The sequence below is a fragment of the Chiloscyllium punctatum genome, chromosome 32 (genome assembly GCF_047496795.1).
Source record: "Chiloscyllium punctatum isolate Juve2018m chromosome 32, sChiPun1.3, whole genome shotgun sequence".
Classification (NCBI taxonomy): domain Eukaryota; kingdom Metazoa; phylum Chordata; class Chondrichthyes; order Orectolobiformes; family Hemiscylliidae; genus Chiloscyllium; species Chiloscyllium punctatum.
The window spans coordinates 64,008,127-64,034,553 of record NC_092770.1 but is presented as its reverse complement, the minus strand read 5'-3'; the positions used below and the strand labels follow the sequence as shown (position 1 = coordinate 64,034,553).

The window sequence follows — 26,427 nt, the reverse complement described above, 5'->3', positions numbered from 1 at the left end:
AGGCTTAGAAAAGCTGTAAGCTAAAGAATGCAATTTGTTCTGGAAGAAGTTTTTTTTTAATTTACTTGGAATCCTCTATCAATTTGTTGATAAATAAGTCCAGACATTAACTTAACCTCTTGCAAATTGTTTAACAGTGTGCCATCACCAGCTTTTGGAGAACAAATGAAAACACGGAAGACATTCTATGCATTCCTCACTGGTTGGACCAGCCACTGTAGGCGCAAGTTCCACTGACCTGAGCTTTGGCTGATAAAAGCCTATAGGTGTTGGAAACTGTGGCGAAGTTGTGGGAATGGTAAAATGCAAACATTAGTACTGAATTACCCATCTTGCCCTCACATGTAATGGCTTGCCACTGCAAGGACTCCATCCTAAAATTCTCTAGTCTCCCAATATTGTTCCAATGCAACTATAAAAGAGGCCTGAATGCCAGTGGTTAGCATAAAGAGTCTGTACTGCAGTAAAGATTATTCACCCGAGACAGTCTGGCTCATGTCAACGATAAATACAGCAAAAAGAAACTTCTAATTCTTCCTCAATTCTAGCCTTGTCCGACATTTCAACTTGACAACTTGCTTCGTTAGCACTAGGTTTTAGTAGGGTTTACGCAAAGGTCACTTAAACCAGTGCAGCTTCACCAAGGGGAGGGAAGACAAACAGTGCACTGGTGATTGAAAAAGAACATAACCAAGAGCCTTCTCAATTTGTTCCAAGTTTACTTCAAACTTCCTCTTCAAAAAATAACAAATTGTAGTGGGTTTAACAGAGAAAAGAAAACCCCCAGGAGAATTAAACAGACAAAAGATGCCTAAATTAGGTGCTACCTAAAAGGCGACCACACAAGATTGAAGCTTGCAGTATTTGCAGTAATATGACTAATGAAAGAGAATAGAAAGTCAGGACCAAAACCATTTTCCATTTGGCAAAATGCATCAGCAGTCTATCGCAGGGATCTGTGTTGGGGGGGCTCAATCATTTAAGATTTATGATTAGATTAGATTAGATTAATTAGATTAGATTACTTACAGTGTGGAAACAGGCCCTTCGGCCCAACAAGTCCACACCAACCCTCCAAAGAGCAATCCACCCAGACCAATTCCCCTACACCTCACACTAGGGGCAATTGAGCATGGCCAATTCACCTAACCTGCACACCTTTATATGAACGAATTGGATTAATCTTAATCTTGTTGCCAAATGTGCTGACGATACAAGGTCAGGTAGAAAAGTAAGCGTCATAAGGAAACAACAGGATATAGATGAGTAGACAAGGTGGTGGTCAGTAAAAATTAAAGGGGGGGGATGATAGTGTGAGGCTGCCCACTTTATTAGGAAGATGAGAGAAGCAAAACATTATTTTCAAAAACGGACAATGCTGTGGGATCTGAGTACCCTTGTGTATATGAGGCACAAAATTTAGCACGCAGGTACAGGAATGTTAGCTTTTAATTGAAATGGGATGGAAGAAAAAAAATATGGAAGTCTTGCTACACCTGTATTGGTCATTGCCAAAATAACACCTCAAAAACTGTACAGATTTGGTCACCTTACTTAAGAAAGGACATAATTGCATGTTCAGAGAAGATTCACTATGTTCATTCCTGGGATGAAGCAATTACTTCGAGGAAAGATCAAACAAATTGGGCCTACACTCTTTGGAACTTACAAGACTTAGATGAGATCGTGTTGACACATAGAAGATTCTGAGGGGGCTTGATAGGGTGAGAGAATGCCTCCCTTGGGGAATACAGACCCATTCAAACAGCTTAAAAATAAGGAATCTCCTAAATGTAACCTCAACCTGAGTTACAAATCATCTCAGGGGTCTCCTCCTTAAGGAGGAGATAAGGAGGAATTTCTTCTCTCTCAGGGTCGTTAGCCTTTGGAATTCTCTTGCACAGAAAACAGCAAAGGCTGTGTCATTGAATAAATTCAATAGAGAGTTAGATTTTTCATCGACAGTGAAGTCAAGGGTCATGGGCATTGAGGTGGGGACAAGCCAGCAGGAGAGTGAAGGTATGGTCTCAATCTGCTCAGCCCCGATGTTACTGGATGGCAGAGAGGGCTTGAAGGTCTGAATGGCCTTCTCCTACTCATATCCCTTGGGATCTTATGGCACATTCACTCAATAAATCTATTTGGCTGCAGCAAAGTGAACCTAAAGTTTGCTCTAGTTGGAACCAGTGTCTATGGCCTGGAGAACTCACTCTATTCCAATTCCTCCAGTCTCACAACAATTAGACCTAAATACTAGCCAAACCATTAAAATTTCTTTAAGCAAATGCCCCTGCTTAGCAGTTCTGGTGAGTGTTGCATATTTTATAAGGGGAATGGTGAAGGAAGATAAAACAATTACAATTGGAACAGCTGCAGTTCAATCCCACCCAGTGGCTGATTTGATTAAGGCAGTGAGTCATATAACAATGTATGGTCTCTGCTGAATTTGATTGGGCTCAGCTAGGAACTGGTAATGATAGAGGATCACAAGAGATCAGCAGATCATGTTCAATCACAACGCTGAAGTCTGTAACTGGAATCAAAGGACAACAATGAGCAAACGCCCACATGTAAAAACCTAGTTTTGAGAGGTCACCATCTCATCTACCCACTGTGTCAGAATGACAGCTATTGCTGTTCTATCTGAGGTGAGCCGACAAAGTACACATCATGAATGTTACTGAGTGGATGATCTCATTGAGCCTTCAGAAGAGCAAGTTACCCTATCAGTTCCTTTCTTTCTTTGCTCATTCTGTTGTGTTGCATTAGTATGCAGCGTAGCTGTGTGAAAATAGTCATTCACGCTATTTCTTGCTGTTGATTTGAGATACCAACAGCCAATTCAAAGCCATTATTTTATCTTTAATGGTTTCTGCTTCTGTTTTATTTTGTTGCAAAGCTCACCACAAATAAAAGGTTGGCATGGCGGCTCAGTGGCTAGCAGTGCTACCTCACAGCACCAGTGACCCGGGTTTGATTCCAGCTTCAGGTGACTGTTTGTGTGGAGTTTGCACATTCTCCCTGTGTCTGTGTGGGCTTCCCCTGCTCCTCCGGTTTCTTCCCACAGTCCAAAGATGTACAGGTTAGGTGAATTGACCAAGTTAAATTGTCCATAGTGTCCAGGGATGTGTAAGTTAGGTGCATTGGTCAGGGATAAATCTAGGGGAATGGGTCTGGGTGGGTTACTCTTTGAAGGGTCAATGCAGACTTGTTGGGCCAAATAGCCTGTTTCCACACTGTAGGGATTGTATGATGCTCCCTGACCCTGTGAGAGCCGAGATACTAAGAATAGTCAGGCAGTAAAGAACTCAGTTATGCAGATGACATCTATATATTGCTGCGATATAGCAGCAAGATGGAACAAAATAAGCAAAGCAATTAATGCAAAAGCAGACAGCCAGCACTAGCATGCTTCCGAGAATATTGAAGAACAACAACAGAGGCTGTAGCACTACAGATCAGTGAGTCAGCAGGGAGCAAGATTCACCCCTGCTCAGATAGAGTGGGCCTGACAGTCTGACATCATGCAGCACTGGGCACTCCTTAGGGAGACTGAATGGTTTCAAACATCTAAAATACTTTTGAGAAGCAATTTACTTCTTGAGAGGAGGAGGAAGATTTCTTTTGGTGTAAATGCACTTTGATTTTAGGGACATTGAAAGGTGCCACAGTGGGGTGGGAACCAGAGCAGCAGGTCAGTAAGTATAGAGACTAGGGAAGAATTTGGGACAAAGGCAAATATCGCTAAGAGGAAGAGTGGTCAGGGAGAGGCTACTGAGCTCGACGGAACTGAAGGCTTGAACTGGATTTGCTTCAAATGCAAAAAATATAACAGGTAATATGGATGAATTTAGAGCCTGGATTAATGTATGCAATTACGTTGTTGTTGCTATCACAGAGACATGGTTGTAGGAGGGACAAAACTGGCACCTTAATGTGCTGGGATATCAATGCTTTAGATGAAACAGAGGAGGAAGCTGTCACATGCTGGGCTTGTATTACATACCTCCCAGCTGCCAGTGGAAAAGAGTAAAAAAGATTTTGGAAAGATGTAAAAATAACAGGGTTGTTGTGGTGGTTATTTTAACTTCCCCAACCACCCACCCAACCCACCCCCATCCCTCCTCCCCACCCCTCTCCCGCACGTTATATTTGCTGGGACTCCCTTAGTGCCAGGAGATTGGATGGAGAGCAATTCATTAGGTGTGTCCAAGTAGGTTTTTGAAACAGGATGTGGCAAGTCCAACGAGAGGGGGGCCATACTGGACCTAGTATTGGGAAATGAGCCCAGCTAGGTGATCAAAGTTTCAGTGGGAGAGCATTTTAGGAATAATGACCATAATTCCATAAGTTTTTGGATACTTATGAATAAAGACAAGTGTGGAACTCAGATGAAGGTGTTAAACTGGGGGAAGGCCACCTATAACTGAATTAGGCAAGAATTAGAGAATGTGGATTGGGAGTGGCTGTTTGAGGGTAAATCCACATCTGACATGTGGGAGTCTTGTAAAGACCAATCAATTAGAGTGCAGGATAGGCATGGTCCTGTGAAAATGAAGGACCGGAAATGGCAGGATTTGGGAACCTTGGACGGCAGGGGAAATTATCAGCTTAGTCCAAAAAAAGGAAGCATACCCAAAGTCTAGGCAGTTAAAAGCAGACAAAGTCCGAGAAGAATATAGAGAAAGTATGGAAGAGCTCACACAGGGAGTAGGGAAGGCTAAAAGGGGCTGTGAAATATCCATGGCCAGCAGGGTTAAGGGGAATCCCAAAGCATTTTTAGATTAGATTAGATTAGATTACTTACAGTGTGGAAACAGGCCCTTCGGCCCAACAAGTCCACACCGCCCCGCCGAAGCGCAACCCACCCATACCCTTACATCTACCCCTTACCTAACACTACGGGCAATTTAGCATGGCCAATTCACCTGACCTGCACATCTTTGGACTGTGGGAGGAAACCAGAGCACCCGGAGGAAACCCACGCAGACACGGGGAGAATGTGCAAACTCCACACAGTCAGTCGCCTGAGGCAGGAATTGAACCCAGGTCTCTAGCGCTGTGAGGCAGCAGTGCTAACCACTGTGCCACCGTGCCTGCCCTTATACAATATATTAGGAGCAAGAGGGTAGCTAGGGAAAGAGTAGGCCTCAAGGATAAAGAAGGGAGGTTATGGGTGGAGCCAGAGGAAATAGGTGAGATCCTTAATGAGTACTTTACATCGGTATTCACCAAAGAGAGGGGCGTGAGGGATATTGAGATATTGAGGTTACGAAAAGGTGTGTGAACACTCTCGGGCTGGTTAATATACTGAAGGAAGAAGTGTTGGGTCTCTTGAAATGTATTCAGGTAGACAGGCCCTCAGGCCAGATGGGATCTATCCCAGCATACTGTGGAAGGCAAGGCAGGAAATAGCTGGGGCTTTAACAGATATCTTTGCATCAGAGTTCCAAGGAAGGGTCACTCGACCCAACTCAAAGGGTTTCTCTACAAATGCTGCCAGCCTGTTGAGCTTTTCCAGCAATTTTTGTTTTAGTTTCTGATTTACAATATCCACAGTGTTGTTTTTTTTTGGTTTTTATCTTTGCATCATTTGAAGACTGGAGGATAGCGAATGTGGTCCCCTTGTTCAAGAAGGGGAGTAGGGACAGCCCTAGTAACTATAGGCCAGTGAGTCTCACTTCTGTTGTGGGCAAAGTCTTAGAGAGAATTGTAAGGGATAGGATTTATGAACATCTGGATAGGGATAATGTGATCAAGGATAGTCAGCATGGTTTTGTGAAGGGCAGGTCGTGCCTCACAAACCTTATTGAGTTCTTTGAGAAGGTGACCAAGGAAGTGGACGAGGGTAAAGCAGTAGATGTGGTGTATATTGATTTTAGCAAGGCATTCGATAAGGTACCCCATGTAGGCTACTGCAAAAATTACGGAGGTATGGCATTGAGGGTGAGTTGGAGGTTTGGATTAGGAATTGGCTGGCTGGAAGAAGACAGAGGGTAGTAGTTGATGGTAAAGGTTCATCTTGGAGTGCAGTTACTAGCGGTGTTCCGCAAGGATCTGTTTTGGGACCATTGCTGTTTGTCATTTTTATAAATGACCTGGAGGAGGGGCTTGAAGGCTGGGTGAGCAAGTTTGCGGATGATACGAAAGTCGGTGGAGTGGTGGACAGCGAAGAAGGATGTGGCAGGTTACAGCGGGATATAGACAAGTTGCAGAGCTGGGCAGAAAGGTGGCAAATGGAGTTCAATGTAGCTAAGTGTGAAGTCATTCACTTTGGTAGGAGTAATAAGAAGATGGATTACTGGGCTAATGGTAGGCTACTTGGTAGTGTGGATGAGCAGAGAGATCTTGGTGTCCATGTACACTGATCTTTGAAAGTTGATACCCAGGTAAATAATGCTGTGAAGAAGGCATATGGCGTACTGGCTTTTATTGATAGAGGAATTGAGTTCCGGAGTCCTGAGGTCATGTTGCAGTTGTATAAGACTCTGGTGCGGCCTTATCTGGAGTATTGTGTACAGTTTTGGTCGCCATACTATAGGAAGGATGTGGAGGCACTGGAACAGGTGCAGAGGAGGTTTACCAGGATGTTGCCTGGTGTGGTAGGAAGATCGTATGAGGAAAGGCTGAGGCACTTGGGGCTGTTCTCATTGGAGAAAAGAAGGTTGAGGGGAGATTTGATAGAGGTGTACAAGATGATTAGGGGTTTAGATAGGGTTGACAGTGAGAACCTTTTTCTGCGTATGGAGTCAGCTGTTACTAGGGGACACAGCTTTAAATTAAGGGGAGGTTGGTATAGGACAGATGTTAGGGGTAGGTTCTTTACTCAGCGGGTTGTGCGTTCATGGAATGCCCTGCCAGTATCAGTGGTGGACTCTCCCTCTTTATGGTCATTCAAGCAGGCATTGGATAAGCATATGGAGGTTATTGGGCTAGTGTAGGTTAGGTAGGCTTCGGTCGGCACAACATCGAGGGCCGAAGGGCCTGTACTGCGCTGTATTTTTCTATGTTCTATGTTCTATGTTCTATTTTTGGCGTCAGGGAAGGTTCCAGAGGATGGGAGAATGGCCAATATTGTTCCTTTGTTCAAGAAGGGAAACAGATAATCCAGATAATTTCAAGCCAGTGAGCCTGACGTCAGTGATGGGGAAGCTGTTGCAGAAGATACTGAGAGATGGGATTTATTCATACTTGGAAGCGAATGGGCTTGTTAGTGAAAGGCAGCATGGGTTTGTGCGGAGAAGGTAATATCTCACTAACGTGACTGAGTTGTTTTGAGGTGGTGACAAGAACGATTGATGAGGCAAGGGCAGTGGGTGTCGTCCACATGGACTTTAGTAAGATATTTGATAAGGTACCTCATGGCAGGCTGGTACAAAAGGTAGAGTCTCATGCAATGCGGGTGAGCTGGATGGATGGACACAAAACTAGCTTGGTCAGAGCAGACAGAGAGTAGTGATAGAAGGGTGTTTTTCAGAATAGAGATCAATAACAGGTGGGTATTCTGTAGGGATAAGTGCTGATACCATAGTTGTTTGCCATATACATATATAAATGATCTAGAGGAAAATATAGGTGATCTGATTAGTAAGTTTGAGGATGACATCAAAACTGACAGACTTGCAGATAGTGAGGAGTATTGTCAGAAGATAGAATGGAATATAGATTGCAAATTTGGGCAGAGAAATGGCAGATGTAGTTTAATCTGATCAAATGTGAGATGACACATTGTGGAAGATCAAGTTCCGGTTCAATTTATATAATAAATGGCAGAACCCTTAGCAGCTAGAGGGAGGGATTTAGGCTTACAGGCCCACAGATGCCTGAAAGTGGCGATATAAGTGGATAAGGTGGTCAAGAAGGCATACAACAGTCTTGCCTTCATTGGCTGGGACATCAAATATAAAAGTTGGCAAGTTATGTTACAGCTGTAAAGGTGTAGTTAGGCCTCATTTGGAATACTAAGTGCAGTTCCGGTCACCACACTACCACAAGGACATGGGTGCTTTGGAGAGGGTGCAGCGAAGGTTTACCAGGAGGTTGCCTGGTCTGGAGGGTTTTAATTGTGCAGAGAAGTTGGATAAACTTGGACTGCTTTCACTGGAAAGATGCAGGCTGAGGTGCGACTTGATATAGCTCTACAACATTATGAGCGGCATTGATGGAGTGGATAGTCAGAGGGTTTTTCCCCACGGTGGAAAGGTCCACTACAAGAGGGCACAGGCTCAAGGTGAGGGGGGAAAGCTGAGGGGAGAAGTGTGGAGAAAAATGTTCACACAGAGGGTGGTGGGTGCTTGAAATGGACTGCCAGTGGTGGTGGTGGTGGAAGCAGACACGTTAGCAACATTTAAGGAGTATCTTGATAGACACATGAACGGGAGGTGAACAGAGGGATAGAAACCGCGTGTGGCAATAAGTAGCAGGTCTAAACAAGGACTAGGAATCCGCGCAGGCTCGATGGGCCAAAAGGCCTGTTCCTGTGCTGTGTTGGGTTGTGTTGTATTTGAATTGCTTGGAATTTGAATGACCTTCCCTATCAAAGCAGAGAGGCAGGTAAGAGGACAATCTTATTTGGAAGACCTGTACAAGTTCGACAGTGGACACTCTATATTCAAGACTGAGATGTAGACAATGATTTTAGTTAAGTGTATCATGTGATATGGAACAATCGTGGCTAAATAGAATTGAGATGTAGATAAGCTACAATGTAACTAAATAGAGATAACAGGCTAAACCTGTTCCTATGACATGTAAAAGATGCGCGGCACAGTGGCTTAGTGGTTAGCACTGCTGCCTTACAGTACCAAGGTCCCAGGTTCGATTCCAGCCTTGGGCAGATTATCTGTGTGGAGTTTGCACATTCTTCCCCTCCCGCCCCGTGTCTGTGTGGACTTCCTCCCACAGTCCAAAGATGTGCGGGTCAGGTGAATTGGCCATGCTAAATTGCCCATAGTGTTAGGAAATGGGTCTGGGTGGGTTACTCTTCAGAGGGTTGGTGTGGACTGGTTGGGCTGAAAGGCCTGTTTCCACACTGTAAGGAGTCTAATCATGCAATGAGGATTCACTAAGAAGAATATAAGAGCTAAGAAGCTTTGGTTAAGAGAAACTTAGACAACTAAGCTTACAGATGCATGCCAGTATGCAGGTATTTCAGATGTGAAAGGCAGATTCAACCCCATTTGATAATGCAAATTCCTATTAATCTCCAACCAGTCACAACCAAACCACTTTTCTACAAGGAATTCTCCTCCCTCATCTAACTCAACTGCCATTGTATTACAAATACCAAAAATCATTCTCACTGGGGCAAAAATTTGACGAGTTTAATTTGTAGTTACTTACATACACAGTTACAAAACCAGCTCTCTTCAGGTACGGTGCAGACAATTTTAGCAGTCCTCCGATCCTGTCAGCTGATAGATTTCTGAAATGTGAAAACCAGACAGCTTTTAATCAAAACCAGCCGAAGGAGTGAAAGCTGACAAAACACAGATTCAGGGCTCTACCTGAGGCATTTTAATAGACTGATCTAAGTGTAACTGGGCAACAATGCAGACCAGATATTTCAGGTTTGAGAATTGTCCAATGCTTTTACTTTTACTGGGGCTGTACTCTGAAGCATCTGTCTCAGTTACCTGCCTCTGAAAATGGTAGGGAGCAATCAGTTTTGGTGCCAACTCCTGATCACTATGACACACAAGTGAGGACAAGGTCAGGTCAGCATTTCCTCTCTGTAAGGTTGACATTGTCTTAGTTTCATAAGTGGAAAGTGAGTATGGTCAAGGTCCATTCCAAGCAGCTCCTGGACTCTGCTCTATGGTCTGTTCCCCAAGAAGCACACTGAGACAAACATTGACTGCACTTGGAGGTCTATCAACTTTGTGAACGTCAGAGGAGAGGAGAAGAGGAGAAAGTAAGGACTACAGATGCTAAAGAGTCAGAGTCGAAAAACGTGGCGCTGGAAAAGCACAGCAGGTCACACACACAGATGACAAGCAACATGTATTCGACTGGGACAACACTACCATTATAGGGCAAGCCAAACAGAGAACAGCCAGGGAATTCCTAGAGGCATGACACTCATCCACAGACTCTATCAACAAACACATCGACCTGGACCCAATATACCGGCCACTACAGCGGACAGCTGGAACTGACAACCAGAAGCGGCAGAGACAGGCCACTATAAATGCCAGAGGAAACAGCACAGAAGCGCTTCACAGGAGGGTCCCAAGCACTGAGGATGTCACCTAGACAGGGGACGAAACGTTTGCAAGACAAATTCCCAGCTCGGCGAACAGAACCACAACAGCACAGCAGGTCAGGCAGCAGCCGAGGAGCAGGAGAGTCGACGCTTTGGGCATAAGTCGCCTTACGAAGAAGGAAGGAGCGAGACGGAGAGGCTTAAAGTAGGAACTTGAAAGGGGCTTTGGCAGCTGAAGGCACTGCTGCCGTTGCTGAAGCAATGAAAATTCGGGATGCAGAAGAGGCTGGAACTGGAGAACCACAGATATCTGCAGTTGGGTCAGCGTGACAAGAGCAGAGCAAGGGGTTGTGACTCGGGAGAAATCACTAACCCAAGTGGGAAAACCGTCAATCTGGCAAGAGGGACTTATGGTCCAACTTGAATTGTATATTTCAAAATAGACAACTCATATGGGCAATGCATTCATTTCCAAATATTACCATCTTTTTTTTACTCCCTGGGAAGTCACTTTTGGGACATAGAACCTTTGGCTCCACAATTAAGAAACTAAACTAGGATGCTGGGCTGAAAATTCAACCTAAGAGAAATCTTAAGGAAAATCAGGACTGTGCCACTGCTGGGCAGTGCTAATAATGAATTAGTTCAATGAAAAGCATCACCCCATTAACGGGAGTCTTCCTTTTAAGACAACAACAAATGCTTTGAACCTTCTGCTTAGAATATTACACTCCAACAAACGTACAGGAATAAGGTGTGGCCCTCAAAGCTATTCTTAGCAGAACGTGCCACCAAAACTATGAAAGGGAAGCAAATTCTGCTAATTGAGGAAATAACTCCCTCTTCTGCAGATGTGATAATCAGGTTTTACTTTCCACTCGTTTAGCCAAACACTAATTCCACATGCTCCCCCACTAATTCTGCAAAATCTATGTGGTATTGAAAACCCTAACATCTCCCCTTCCTCTGTACTGCTGCCAACTGCAAGGTCAATGCTTCCCCAGAGCTTAAAAATGTATTGCTGGAAAAGCGCAGCAGGTCAGGCAGCATCAAAGGAACAGGAGAATCGACGTTTCGGGCATAAGCCCTTCTTCAGGAATGAGGAGGGTGGCATAAGCCCTTCTCCTGTTCCTTTGACGCTGCCTGACCTGCTGCGCTTTTCCAGCAACACACTTTTAAGCTCTGATCTCCAGCATCTGCAGTCCTCACTTTCTCCAATGCTTCCCGAGGCCTTTTTAACTCCAATTGAATGGAATAGAAAATTTTGATTTCACTGCACTTCAGATGTTATATTTCCAAATTTTGCCAGAATTATAACTTGTGATATTTATTAAGTCATACACCCATTCCAAGATCCTGTCTCATCATCAGAGAAAATAAAAAAAAGTGTCTAGAGTATAAAATATCAAAGATGGATTGTCTGCAGTCACTCCTCTGTTAGCTGAAGGCATCGGCTAGAATATACTTAATGGCAGACTTTGCAATCTAAATAGGGACATCTGCACAACACAAGGTTATTAACCTTATAGAACAGCCAATCTGAGACCGACCACAAACCAACAAAAACAGAAATTGCTGGAAAAGCTCTGCAGATCTGGCAGCATCCAACAGCAGAGTTAACGTTTTGAGTTGAGTGACCCTTCCTCAGAACGAGATGGCAACTGGGTACTAACGAGCCCTGCTGCAGAATCTGGAACAGTTTGGACACCTGCAAAGTGACCAGACCATGACTGAAAGGTGCTGGATGTATAATAGCATTTTGACAGTCAGCATCACCTTGGCTTGGACACTGCCCACATGTGCATGGTGGCTCAGTGATTAGCACTGCTGCCTCTCAGCACCAGGGCCTCAGGTTCTATTCCAGCCTTGGGCGAGTTTGCACATTCTCCCTGTGTCTGAGTGGGTTTTCCTCCAGGTGCTCCGGTTTCCCCCCACAATCCAATGGTGTGCAGGTCAGGTGAATTGGCCGTGCTAAATTGCCCAGAGTGTTAGGTGCATTTGTCAGAGGGAAATGGGTCTGGGTGGGTTACTCTTCAGAGGGTCAGTCTTGGGCCAAATGGCCTGTTTCCAAACTGTAGGGAATCTAATCTTAAAAAAAAAACGTGGACAGAGGATTTCAATGTGTAAAAGACTGGGGGGTGTGACAGAAGGTGCCAAGGGTCCTGTCAGTAGACCATTCGGAAAACAGCGAGCTTGCCAAGTTTTTTTTGCAACTCCACCTTTTTATTATAAGAATCGAGCCTATTAAGCCAACAAGACTTAAGAAAGATGTTTGATGAATTTACGACCCACGCCTTCTCCTGACAAGCAAACGAAATAGCCAAAGCCCAGAATGTTCTTTTGTTGCCTCCTCCCTCGCTGGCAGCCATCATTTTAAATGCTGCAATTTAAAAAAGAAACACCAAACACAATTCATCCTCGCACCTCAAAGGATTTCAGAAATGAAGTCATGCTCACACCTGGATGAAGCAAATGATTGAATTAGGATTCTAACACAGTTGGCAAGCAACAGGAAACTCCCCAGACTGCAGTCTGGCCCCAGTAACTTTGGGAATTGCCTGAAGAAATTCAGCCGTAAGCAGCAGGAGAGCAGACTAAGAGTCGAAACCCCCAACAACAATTGAATAGTCGCTTCATAGAAAAATGCCTTTCAGTGCAGCACCACTACATAATGGCTCGGAATTCTCCATAATGTTTTGCCATGTAGCAATCCAGTGTGTGTGTCACCACTAAATCACTGTCATCTGTGACATGAAGCAGTTTCCATGGTTTCTGCTTTTATCGGGCAGCTACATTACAAAGAGACATGTCTGAACATAGTAAGTCAGGTTGTAATGACACATGGTTTAAAGTGACAATTAGATCCTTCAGTTTAGTGCCGGTTCTAGGAACTGGCCATCACTTAGTCCCATTACTTTGTCCTGTTAAATATTTTCTTTGAGTCTGTGTGCACGCGTGTGCATGGGTGTGCGTGTGCATGCGTGCAAGTGGGTGCCCGTGAGCAGGGCAACCCTGACCCATCATTCAGCAGTGACCCATTCCATTACCTCACTACTGTCTGTGGGAGCTTGCTGTGCCCAATTTGGCTGCCATGTTTCACGTTTCTAACTTGTTTGACGGTGGCCACACTTCGGAAGTACTCAGTTTGCTGTGGTTCACTTTGGGAATTTCTGAGCTGCACGATGATACTGGACAGCCGTGAGTTATTCAGTTTAACTCTATTCCTTCTCAAAAGGAGCTGGGATGGGGCAATGGTGAAAGATTCACACGACTGCAAGTGGTTCAGGCCTCAGGATTGAACCATGTACAGGAAGGGTGCCTGGGATTTCACTGGACAGTGAGGGGCACATCTACTGGCCAGAGAACTGAGGCAATCCTGTCTCACTTGGCCATGGAAACCCCGACTGGATCTTCTGGAAGTTAACTTTAGGGGAGGTGATGGCCTATGGTCTTATCCTTGGAGCGCGAATCCAGAGGCCCAGGTAAAGCTCTGGGCACCTGGGTATAAATCCTGCCGTGACAGATCATGGACTTTGAATTCAATTTTTAAAATGGTGACCATGAATCCATTTCTGATTGTTGGAAAAACCCATTCATTTGGTTCACTTCAGGGAAGGAAACTGCCATGCTGACCTGGTCTAGCCTTGATGCGATTCCAGACCCACTGCAATGTGGTTAACACCAAACTGTCCTCTGGGCAATTAAGGATGGCCAACAAATGCTGGCTTAGCTAATGCCCTCATCTTGTGAATCAATCAAAAATAAAACGGCCTGTGGTTGGAGTTCCTGTCGCTTTAAGAAACAAGATGGCGCCTCCAAGAGCTGTTGGCCAATTAGAACACTGGCAGCGTGTTTACCTGGGAGTGTAAGATACCCTGTTCCAGTTGGTTAACCAAGATAGAGGATGCCCAAGAACAACGGTGGACAAGCCTGATTAACCTGGGCTGGTGAGGCAGGCCCTCATGAGGGTATTGGTGGGGGTGGAATAGTGAAAAGGCAGAGGCCACCCTCCAGAGGCAATACTATGCCCAATGAGGAGGGGTGTCCATACCCCAAGTGTGCAAGAAGGGTACCAATATATGCCTAGCAGGCTACCTAAATGGTCAAGTGCTTACCTGCCACAGGTAACACACATTCAAAAGAAAGATGCCTTTACGTGGTTCTCAACTGTCTACTTAAGGGTATCCATTGTCATATAGGTTTATCCATCATCTTACACTCTGCAGGCAAAATACAAGCGCTGGCCTGGAAACAGGTGCACATTCCAAAACCTTCCCTCCCACCCAAATCTCTGCTCCATGGTACACTCCCCAGAGCCCTGAAAAAAAAACAAACATTCCTGACCTACAAGTACATTATTTGCAAGTTCCACAATGTCACTTGGAGAGGGGAGTCATGTTGAGAAGCTAGAGTGTCAAGAATACCTTGCGAAGGAAGAATGAAACAGGGAGCTTCCAAAGGTGAAGGCGGCTGGATAGAGATTCATTCCAGTTCTAATGATGGGTCATTTGACTCGAAATGTTAACTCTGATTTCCCTGCACACATGCTGCATGATCTGCTGAGCTTTTCCAGCAATTGCTGTTTTTATCATAGAATCCCTAGAGTACGGAAACAGACCATTTGGTCCAATCGGTTCACAACAACCTTCCGAAGAGTAACCCACCGAGATCCATTAATCCCTGACTAACGCACCTAACCTACACTTCCCTCAACACTATGGACAATTTAGCATGGCCAATTCACCTAATCTGCATATCTTTACACTGTGGAAGGAAACTGGAGCACCCAGAGGAAACCCACACAGACATGGGGAGAATGTGCAAACTCCACACAGACAGTCGCCAGAGGACGGAATCAAACCCAGGTCCCTGACGCTGTTGGGCAGCAGTGCTAACCACTGAGCCACCTTGCTGCCCTTTAGTTTGTAGCGAGTTTTACAAAACAGAAGAAGAAACCATTAAAGATAAAATGATGGCTTTGAATTGGCCCAGCAAATGGCCCACCATGCTGTTGGGGTATCTCAGATGAACAGCGAGAAATAGCACGAATGACTATTTTCGCACATCCACACTGCATACTAATGCATCACAATCGAACGAGCGAAGAAAGAAAGGAACTGATAGGGTAACTAGCTCTTCAATGAGATCATCCACTCAGTAACTGAGCAGGACAGGCTAAGATGATCCCAGTTACCATTCATGATGTGGACTTTGTTCGCTCACTTCAGATAAAATGGCAATCACTGTCAGTCTGACACAGTGGGCAGATGAGACGGCGACCTGTAAAAGTTGTAGGTTCAAGACTCGCCCTAGGCACAGGTGATGTTGGTTAATGCCAGTATTGAGCTGGAGCTAGATTGTCAGGCCTGCTGCCATGTGAAGGTCAGATGTTAAATCAATGCCCACTCTTTAATCATATTTAAAAAGAGCAGAATTTTTCTCCAGCGTTGGGACAACATTGGTTCCTCATTCAATGCCAAACCCGACGAGTTGGTATTTTATTCAAATTTTGAGAGACCGTGCGCAAAATAATGTTGACCTTGCTAATGTTGATCTTGCTTTGCCCACCTCCTCTGCAGCTGTAATCTTGTGTGTCTTGCTCTGTCTAAACACCTGACGATCTGTATGTCCTTGTTTGCTATCGTCTACCTGCACTGCTCGCAGAACAAAGCAAGGTACTTAGCTACACTACAATAAATCAAATCAAATCAAATGTTGGCCCACTTAAATTCTGCTGACAGCACCTCAGTTTAAACTTGGTTGGAAAGTGTGCTTGGAATGGGTGGAGAGCATGGAAAGCATTACAGGAGATGCAAGTTTTCCTTCCAAGGGGTACTTTAATTAACAGTAGTGATCCAGCAAAGCTAAAAACTGTCCAGGGTGCCTCTTCTCTCAGATAATGAATGTGGGTGACGTGTCAAGAGAGGATCAGGCTGGACTGAAGCCTTTCACCAGTCCTGGCATTAAAATTCCAGTCAGGCAAGTGAAAAGCTCCAAGGGACGGGCTGCTCATTTAATTAACACCTTTAAAAATTTCTTATCTTGAAGATTCAGTCATTACCTCCTAAATATTTGCGCCTGTGGCAAATCACGGTTTATGTGAAACTGTTAAACTATGCACAACACTCTTCTAAATCTAAATAGAAAATAGAATTGAGCTCAAAATTAGAGGCAATTTTCTGATGGACAATTATGCTCTTTACAAGTAGATAGCGATGCCATTTACAATATTTATACTGCACTCACTTGTTGTCACATTTCTGTGGATGTTCTTAAGTGAGATTTTAAATTATTTTTACATTTTTTCCTTCGCTTTCTTGCGGCAATTTCTACCCTCCTTGAGCTGAACTCTGCCAACAACAGTTGCCATTAAGGAAACATTTGCGAGCATGCTCAGACAGCGAACATTGTCTGGGAGTCTGCAGACTGAGGGGTTATTACTCTCCTGGTTTAATGTGCACACAGCACTCAGTTTGCTCAGTGCATGGTGTTTCACGACAGGAATTTTGACCTACTGCCAATCAAAGCAGCCACCAAACATCGCGCTCGAGTTTGCATTATTGGACAAGTCCCTCTGTCACAGAGACCCAATCCAGACAGCAAGTGACTGCAAGAGCTTGGGAGAGCCCTTGGAGTGTGAACAGAAGAAAATGTTCCTACTGTCGCGTTTATGACAAGCAAATACGCAAGGCCATTAATTGGAGTATTCAGTTCTGAACTGAAAGTGTGTTGCTGGAAAAGCGCAGCAGGTCAGGCAGCATCCAAGGAGCAGGAGAATTGATGTTTCGGGCATGAGCCCTTCTTCAGAAATCCTCTGAAGTTCAGTTCAGAAAACATCAAAGTGCTGGTCAGAAGCAAGTATAGTTTCTCTCTTCAAAATAAGAGAGCAGTTCAGGGAATAAGTTACCTCAGCAGAAATTTAGATTATGCAGCTACCAAAGCTGAAGAGTTTGGTTAGAAATCTATAGATCATTAGAAGCGGAGAAAGTTTGAGCTCCCAGTTGGCCTGAGAAACCTCCACAGTTCACAACAAAGGAAGCTGGAGAGAATCGCTGAATTAGAACTTAAAGATTTGATATAAAAATGGGCAATTCCTGGACCTGAATCTCTGTAAAGTGATTGTGTTGGAGAATAGTTGATGTCTTGGCTTTGCCATGAGGTTTAAAACTTTTCAAAAGTGTCTTTCACATCTAGAAAGCTTTACTTTTCATTTTGATTTATTTTGTGTGATAAATGTTTGCTGATCTACAGCCTCATATATCGATGCTTCATTTACTAAACAACACATTAACTAATTAAACAACAGAACAAGATCTATCAAACCAGACTTCATTCCAGGAACAGACATGGCCAGTAATACCATTAGCTGGGATCATAACAGTTCTAAAGACTCGTGACTCTCTATGAGAGGAAACGTTTTCTATATTTCTGTCTTAAATGGGTGACCCCTTATTTTTAAGCAGAGTGAGGAGTGAACTCATGATCTGCCCAGTTGCTGACTTCTTAGTAAACTTGTATCATTCTGACGACAACACAGCACCAACCTAGTCCACAGTAAACTGCTGCTTTATCACTTGATCAAAAAATGCTTGTGTTTCTATAGTGTCCTTCATGACCTCACACGATCAACCTGCTTCACAGCCAATTATGTCTCGGTGAAGTTACCATTACAATATAGGAAAACACAACATCCAACTTGTACATGGCATGGAAAAGCGTATTGAGATAGTTTATGAGCAGTTGGGGTGTCAGTTTAACTTTTAATAAGATGACAGCGCTCCCTCAGCACTGGGGTGCGTCTTGAATCCACAATTTTCTGACTGCAGGCGAGCAACAGTCACATTAATGGCTTTATTGCAAAGGCCTTTCATCACCACTCAGGAGTTCTGACAACACATAGCAGAAAACTAAGTGGCAATCTTTAAAAGCAGACTTTTTGCTTCCTAACCCTTATGTCAGAACAGCATGGATTAGAGATTTCAACTCAGTCTGATGGTAATGCTCTAACTTTACTGAAAATTTGCATTGGGAGTCATCCAACTCAGCAACATAGCTGGCATACAGCCTTGAATGTAACTGTGGTCGAGAGCATACATGACTTGCACTTCATTCATTGCAGCTGCAGGGAACATGATAGCGTCTCTTGTACTGTATTGAAGGTAAATCTGGTCAATCTGCAAACCAAACTCTCACTTTTCCCTTATTTGTTTTGGTTCAAAGAGAAACAACAATAACATTGCAAGCTGGTCTCTGGATAACTGTACTTGCAGAAAAATGAGACAGAAAGGAAGTTAAGAAGGAGAGAAAGAAGAAAAGAAAGGAAGGAAGGAAGGAAGGAAGGAAAGAAAGAAAAAAAATGAAAGGGGAAGCCAACTTAAGTGTCCAACTCACTTTGACTTCAGGCAATCAAGGTCATCCCACAATACGTTAACACATTCAGATAATTCAGTTGCCCTTATGTTCTGATGAAGGGTCACTTGACCCAAAACATTAACTCTGATTTCTCTCCACACATGCTGCCTGACCGACTGAGCTTTTCCAACAATTTCTGTTTTTGCTTCTGATTTGCAGCATCTGCAGTCGTTTTGTTTTTTATCGTTATGTTATCGTTCCTCCACTTTGTCTAATAGATTTCAACCAACCAGTTTTCTGTATATTTGCTTCTTCCACAAATTTGCTTCTCAATGTAAATATCTCTCTTGTTTAAGTCCAACTGTTCTGAATTTCACACTGGGCTCAAGACCTTGATGAGGCTGTTCCTTGGCTCATTAACCAGAATTATTAGAAAATCAGAGTTTCTCAAATCTTTAAACTTAACATAATTGTTTCCTTCTACATCTTCCCCAATGCAGTCACGTCCCCTTTCATCAACCAGATTCCTAGACGCCTGGAGAACATCTAAACCTCTTCACTCATTGATGAAATGTGGAAACACAAACGCTAGTTATAGCCCAGTTGAATAGATTCTGAGTATATCTCCCGGTGAGCGTGCTCATCAAAATATCATTTTACTGCAGATGCATAGTACTGCCTGTCATCTTCACTCCCAGTGTGGGGAGGATCATCATTTATTTATGACTAACACTTAAACCCCTCCGAAGAAAGTTAATGAACCCAGTAATATAGCGAGCTGCGGAAATACTGTTGAAAACCAGCATCATGGCTCCCTCCAAGCAAGTGCTAAACACCCTTTGAGTGATTAAATTCCTCAGTAATTCTGTTTTATTTGCACATTTGAGTGCTATCCCTGGGATTCTCTACATTTTCAACCATCTGCCACATCATACTTACATACCACTAATATCCTGCTGTGTGATACTAAGGGCTCGCTCCTGGCAGGATTATGAGCTTCATTTTAAGAATGATGGTTCTGAATCAGAAACTAGTTAACACAGCATTAGTGACAGATTGGTTCTGAATAAGACAATTATTTTTTTCGGGACACGGAGCCAGTCATCATGCCATAATCAACAACGGCTCATGTACCTAACATCCCAACAATGCTCATGTTGTGTTGCTCTTGCTAAACCTCAGGAAATGTTTCTTCATTCAGAAAAAAAAGTGGACAATTCTGCGAAGGTGAATTTGTGCCCTTCTAATACCACAGTTTTCTACAGGTAGGTACGTACTCCAACCAGAGTTCAACTACTGGTCACTCAGGGAACTCTGCAAATTGTGATCTGCCACACAGCAGGAGAAGTGAGCAGCACGGTGGCACAGTGGTTAGCACTGAGACCCGGGTTCAATCCCTACCTCAGGCGACTGATTGTGTGGAGTTTGCACATTCTCCCCATGTCTGCGTGGGCTTCCTCTGGGTGCTCCAGTTTCCTCCCACAGTCCAAAAATGTGCAGGTTAGATGAATTGACTATGCTAAATTGCCCATAATGTTAGGGGAATGAGTCTGGGTGGGTGGTGAGTCGGTGTGGATTTGTTGGGCCGAAGGGTCTGTTTCCACACTGTAAGTAATCTAATCTAAAGTCCAACATTATGGAACAGCTCCATTATGCTCTCATTGCACAAGATTATTTTGGATCTGTAACAAAATATGCCATTTGAAGTGTGCTTTTTAATACATTACCAGGCAGTTAGCCCCACAGATTAACCACTCACTTGCTGAAATTTTGTACAATTGTTATTTCAGAGATTACCCATGCATCCACATTGATATAATGATCAAGAAGGCACAACTACACCTCTTCTTCCTCAGGAAATTCAGTACATCCAGAAGGACTCTCACCAACCTTTACAGATGCACCATTCTATCTGGATGCATCACAGCTTGGTATAGCAACTGCTCTGCCCAGGACCATAAGAAACTACAGAAAGTTGTGAACACAGCCAAGACCATCACACAAGTCAACCTTCCCTCCATTGACTCCATCTACACTTCTCATTGCCACGGAAAAGCAGCCATTATCATCTTATGAGCAGTACGGTGGCTCAGTGGTTAGCACTGCTGCCTCACAGCACCAGGGTCCCAGGTTCAATTCCAGCCTCGGGTCACTGTCCGTGTGGAGTTTCCACATTCTCCCCATGTCTGCGTGGGTTTCCTTCGGGTGCTCCGGTTTCCTCCCACAATCCAAAGACGTGCAGGTCAGGTAAATTGGCCATGCTAAATTGCTGCTAATGTAAGGTGCGTTAGTCAGGGCTCCTACCCAAAAAGTCACTTTTCCTGCTCCTCGGATGCTGCCTGACCGGCTGTGCTTTTCCAGCACCACTCTGATCTCCAGCATCTGCAGTCCTCACTTTCGCCTATATAAATACTGCGGCTACAGGAACAGGTCAGAGACTCAGAATCCTGCAGTGAGTGACTCACCTAGATTCCACGAAGCCTATCCATTTTCTGCAAAACAAAGATCAGGAGAGTGATAGAATATTCTTCACCTTCCTGAATAAATGCAACTCTAACAACACACAAGAAACTCAACATTATCCAAAACAAAACATTAATTGGCATCACATCTACAAACATTGATATCCTCCACCACCGACACAACAGTGGCAGCATATCTACAAGCTGCACTGAACAACTCACCAAGGCTCCCAAGACAATACCTTCCAAACCAATGAATTCTAACACCTATAAGGACAAGGCCAGCAGAAAACTACCACTTGCAGGCTCCTCTCCAAGTCACGCATCATTCAAAAACTATATCACTGCTCCTTCAGTGTTGCTGGGTTAAAAACATGAAACTCCCTCCCTAACTTCCTGGAGTGAAGCTCACCACCACATTCTCAAGGGCCATTTGCAATGGTCAAGAAAAATTGACCGAGCCAGTGATGCCCACATCACATGACATCTTGGTGTGGAACTTGTAAACAAAAGATAGTGACACAGTTACCTCCTTGATCCAATCCTCTGTAAAACTTAAAACATATAGCAATTCCCCACGAGACGAGAAAATTCACTTTTCATATTTGGTTAGCACTGCCGCCTCACAGCGCCAGAGACCCGGGTTCAATTCCCGCCTCAGACGACTAACTGTGTGGAGTTTGCACGTTCTCCCCGTGTCTGCGTGGGTTTCCTCCAGGTGCTCCGGTTTCCTCCCACAGTCCAAAGATGTGCAGGTCAGGTGAATTGGCCATGCTAAATTGCCCGTAGTGTTAGGTAAGGGGTAAATGTAGGGGTATGGGTGGGTTGCGCTTCGGCAGGGTGGTGTGGACTTGTTGGGCCGAAGGGCCTGTTTCCACACTGTAAGTAATCTAATCTAATCTAATCAATGCATCGTTTCCCAATGATTCTCACCACTCACTAAGATTCATCCTCTTACAAGACTACAATATCATTACCTTGTACATCTGTGCATTTAGAAGGAAGAGTCTAAGAAAGAACTTACAGTTGTACAGCAACTCTCACAATCTCAGGTCATCTTGAAATGCTTGACAGCTGGTTTAGCATTTTGCAAGCATTGTGACTAGCTATTTATCAGCCCAAGCCTGGATGTTTCCAGGTCCTGCTATAACCAGGGAATGATGTCATGAGACTGCATGGAGTCCAGAGTTAATGTTGCGATCACAGTGACACTCCCTCTAGTCTGTTTTCCGCCATGCTGTCACCTGAACTGGCAACGGGACATGATATACCTGTTGTGCATCTTGGACATTAGCTGATGATATTACTCTCAGAATCATACCTTTATCAGACCAGTGCTTAATCAACTGTGAAACCATACAGTTGCACGGATGTAAATAATGAGGACTTTGCAGAATTGACTGGGCAGGGATCTAAATCCCATGCCTAGGTTAATGTGGGCAGCTCATCTAGTCCTGGATATTTCTAATCAACCTGTTCAAAGATGTTACTCTACATTTCTGGAGCTCGTAGGATTTGAACTTGGGCCATCTGGCCTCGAGGTTACCATTGCACTGCAAAATCCCCCTTCCATTTCTAGTCATGTTGTCAATGCTGGTTTGCTCATTTGAGCTTTTAAGACAAAGCAATAGTTGCAGATGCTAGCCTTTTGTCCCAGTTTTATTTCATTAACTTCCAGACAGTGAACACACTGGGACACAAACACACATTAGCAGATTAACTCCAGCCCTTTAGTTTTATTGGACAGGTAATCTAATGTTATTCTACTACATTATTATTCATTATTCTACTGTTCCATTGTTGAATATATATTAATGTTGAGATGGACACAATTTTGATATCTCAGAGAATCAAGGGATATGGAAGTGTGTGATAGTGAAGTCCCAGATCAGTCTCTGATCATGCTGAATGGCAGGACAGCCTCATGCAGTCCCCTTCTCTTGTGTTCTTGTACACCCTTTAGATTGGTTGGTCAAGAACAACAAAGGCAGATTTGTAGCTATATATACACATTTGTTATCATCTCAAAGTGCATTGTAGCTAAAAATAACTTGTTGCAGTACAGTTGTTAAACACCAGACGTTAAAGATTGATTAGATGGAGTCCAACATTTCTGGTCAGAGTTTTATTCTAATTCTTCCATCACAAACCAACAGATTACCTTGTTCCCCATACTATGTACACCTAGTCAAGCACTCACCCAATTAACCCTTAATTTATAACCATTACCTGTTCCCTGGATCCATCTGGCCTCAGACATTCCTGCCAGATAATAACAGTAATCACTGCTGTAATATAGGACATGTAGCAGACAATTTGCTTATAGCCAGGTCCCATACAGAGTGATGTGATGGTGTCCAGTTAATGTTTGAGATTTCGATGATATGCCATATTTAACTGGCCAGGCTATCATACACATGAATTCTTTGATTTTCTTCAAAATCGTGCAATAGGATCAGACAGTAGACAGGGCCTTGGTTTAACATCGAATGGAAAGTTGATGCCTCTGATAATGCAGCAGCCCCTCACTACTGCACTAGGGATGTGAGGCAGAATTCTGTGCTCAGGTTTGAGAGTGGGACTTGAACCCATACCTTATGGCTCAACAAGTGGGCGCACTAACAACTGAGCCACAGGTTGACAGCAGGCCAGTGTGCAGCATGAACATTGGCATTGACCTGTTGAGAGGAACGGCCTGTTTGTGTGCTGAAAATTCCAAGTACACACAACACAGCCTTGCCCAGACTGAATCAGTGAAATCACATTAATGAGAAAAGTCTACGCAACAATTTACTGGACAGAGTGAAATAACAGGAATGTCAGTCTGCACAATTTTTAATTTCAGGGTGTAGATTTGCTCGCTGAGCTGCAGGTTTGATATCGAGACGTTTCATTACCTGGCTCGGTAACATCAGTGGCGACCTCCAAGTGAAGCGAAGCTGTTGTCTCCTGCTTTCTATTTACATCTTTCTCCTGGATGGGGTTCCTGGGGTTTGTGGTGATGTCATTTCCTGTTCGTTTTCTGAGGGGTTGATAGATGGCATCTAGATCTATGTGTTTGTTTATGGCGTTGTGGTTGGAGTGCCAGGCCTCTAGGAATTCTCTGGCATGTCTTTGCTTAGCCTGTTCCAGGATAGATGTGTAGTCCCAGTCAAAATGGTGGGTTTTTTCATCCGTGTGTAGGGCTACGAGGGAGAGAGGGTCGTGTCTTCTTGTGGCTAGCTGGTGTTCGTGTATCCTGGTGGCTAACTTTCTTCCTGTTTGTCCTACGTAGTGTTTTAATTTCAAACTGTACTGTGCAGTATCAATTTTCTACATGTTCCTTCTGGGATGCAGAACTATGCCCAGATTATTACTGAATGCCATTTCTGGATTCTAGCTACACATTGACCTTTATAAAACAAAAGATTTACTGTCAAAAACAACTCAGCTCGAGCCAATAACAGGAAAATAATAGCGTGTTTATTAGGGTCTTATTAGGCCACTCAGATGGATATCTCAGAGCTTCATTCACTGTTAAATATAGCAGCATATGGCGTTATGCAGCCAAATGCTTTGTTCATTTTTCCATATAGGATGGCCCTGCAGACATCAGTAAGATGAACAAGTTAATTAGCTGCTGTGATGGCATTAATTGAGGTGAGGAAGGACATTGCCCTTGGCACCAGAGGACTGATAGGTTTCTTAGCTGGAGGGAATTCAATCCTGTCCTGAAGGGATTGCAAAATGTGGCATGCAATTTGCTTCACCTCTTTTAGTTAACATTATTTGTGTTATGTACTGCTCTTTGCAAGAATGCCTGAAAACTTCTGAGTTGTCTTTGGAAAGTATTAAACTTTTGTTTTCCACAAAAGTTGTTCTTCCCACTGATGGTACAATTGCAACATTTAAGAGGCATTTGGATGGGTATATGAATAGGAAGGGTTTGGAGGGATATGGGCCGGGTGCTGGCAGGTGGGACTAGATTGGGGTGGGATATTGGTTGGCATGGATGGGTTGGACCGAAGGGTCTGTTTCCATGCTGTACATCTCTATGACACAATGACTCTATAAAAGCAAACTTTTTGCTTGGGCTGTGCTACTCCCAGGGTTATACAGTCCCAATTATTTTGGACATTTTTTGAAAAAAAAAGCTTTTAGGTTCTTGTAAGAAGTGATGATCTCACTGTGTTAACAGTGACGATGGTTTGGTTAGTTTGGATAGGTCAGGATACTGGAGTTTGAAGATTGATGAAAAGAGTGAGGAGAGCTCTTCTCAAGTTAGTTTGGGGTGGTTAAAAACATGGGCATTAAAGCAGTCTGCAGGGCGGTTTACTCTACATGTAGTCATGCTCCTTTTGTGAGGGCTAAAACTGGCACTGAAGAAAATGGAAGCCTTATCACGGGCCATCCATGTCTTTAATTCAAACTGAAATATATTTAACCTTTGTAAGGGAAGGAAGAGACTGCTGAAAAATTGATTGTCTCAAAAATATCTAAAGGAGGCACATGAAACACAAAAGGTTAACACGCAAGTACTGCAAGTAATTGGGTTTATAAATTCACACGGGCCATGGATAGGGTGAATAACTGAAGTCTTCTCCTCAGGGTAGGGGAGTCCAAAACATAGGTTTAAGGTGAGAGGGGAAAGATTTGAAAGGAACCTAAACGGTAACTTTTTCCACACAGAAGGTGGTGCAAGTATCGAATGAGCTGCCAAAGAAAGTGGTGGAGGCTGGTATAATTACAACAGTTAAAAGGCATCTGGATAGGAAATGTTGAAGGGGGTATGGACCAAATGTTGGCAAATGGGACTAGATTAATTTTGGCTACGGTTGGCATGGTCTATTTCCATGCTGTATATCTCTAAGATTCTAATTAAGATGGCAAATCGAACTTTGGTCTTTATTGCTGGGAGGGTAGGAAAGTCTGGTTTCAACCAGGCCACAACAAGAGCACTGGGTATAGTTATGGTCTTGAAGAAAGAAAATAATGGCTTTGTTGGGATGAAAGGACTGACTTTTGAAGAACGGTTCAATAGTTTAGGCCTTTAATCATTTGAGTTTAGAAAAACAAAGGATGATCTTGTTGAAGCAGACAAGGTTCTGAGGAGACTTGATTGGGTCGATGTTGAAAAGCTGCCTCCACTCCTGGGGGAAATCTCAGACAAGGGAACAGAGTTATTGAATAAAAAGACATTCATTTCAAACTGAGCTGCAAAAGACTTTCTTCGCTCAGAGGATAGTAAATACCTACCCCAGACTTCTCTACCCCAGAGAGTTTGTGGAGGCCAGATGACTGAAAATTCTTAGATAATTTTGTCAAATCTTTGAAATATTGAGTTGAGGATTGTGTGGAGCTGGAGCAAAGGTCTGGGGTCGTTTAAACATGAGCTTATAGAATAGGAGGGTAGAATTGAGGAGCCAAATG

At 43.7% G+C, this 26,427-nt stretch overlaps 1 protein-coding gene across 3 annotated transcripts in view; it reads right to left on the bottom strand.

Moving 5' to 3' along the window:
* Window positions 1–26,427, bottom strand: part of tmtc1 (transmembrane O-mannosyltransferase targeting cadherins 1) — a 189,063-nt gene that overhangs the window by 91,342 nt on the left and 71,294 nt on the right. For all 3 annotated transcript variants that reach the window (XM_072552525.1, XM_072552526.1, XM_072552527.1), the window contains exon 5: window positions 9,343–9,424. In XM_072552525.1, the coding sequence (XP_072408626.1) occupies window positions 9,343–9,424 (82 nt within the window). The remainder of the gene's footprint in view (window positions 1–9,342; window positions 9,425–26,427) is intronic.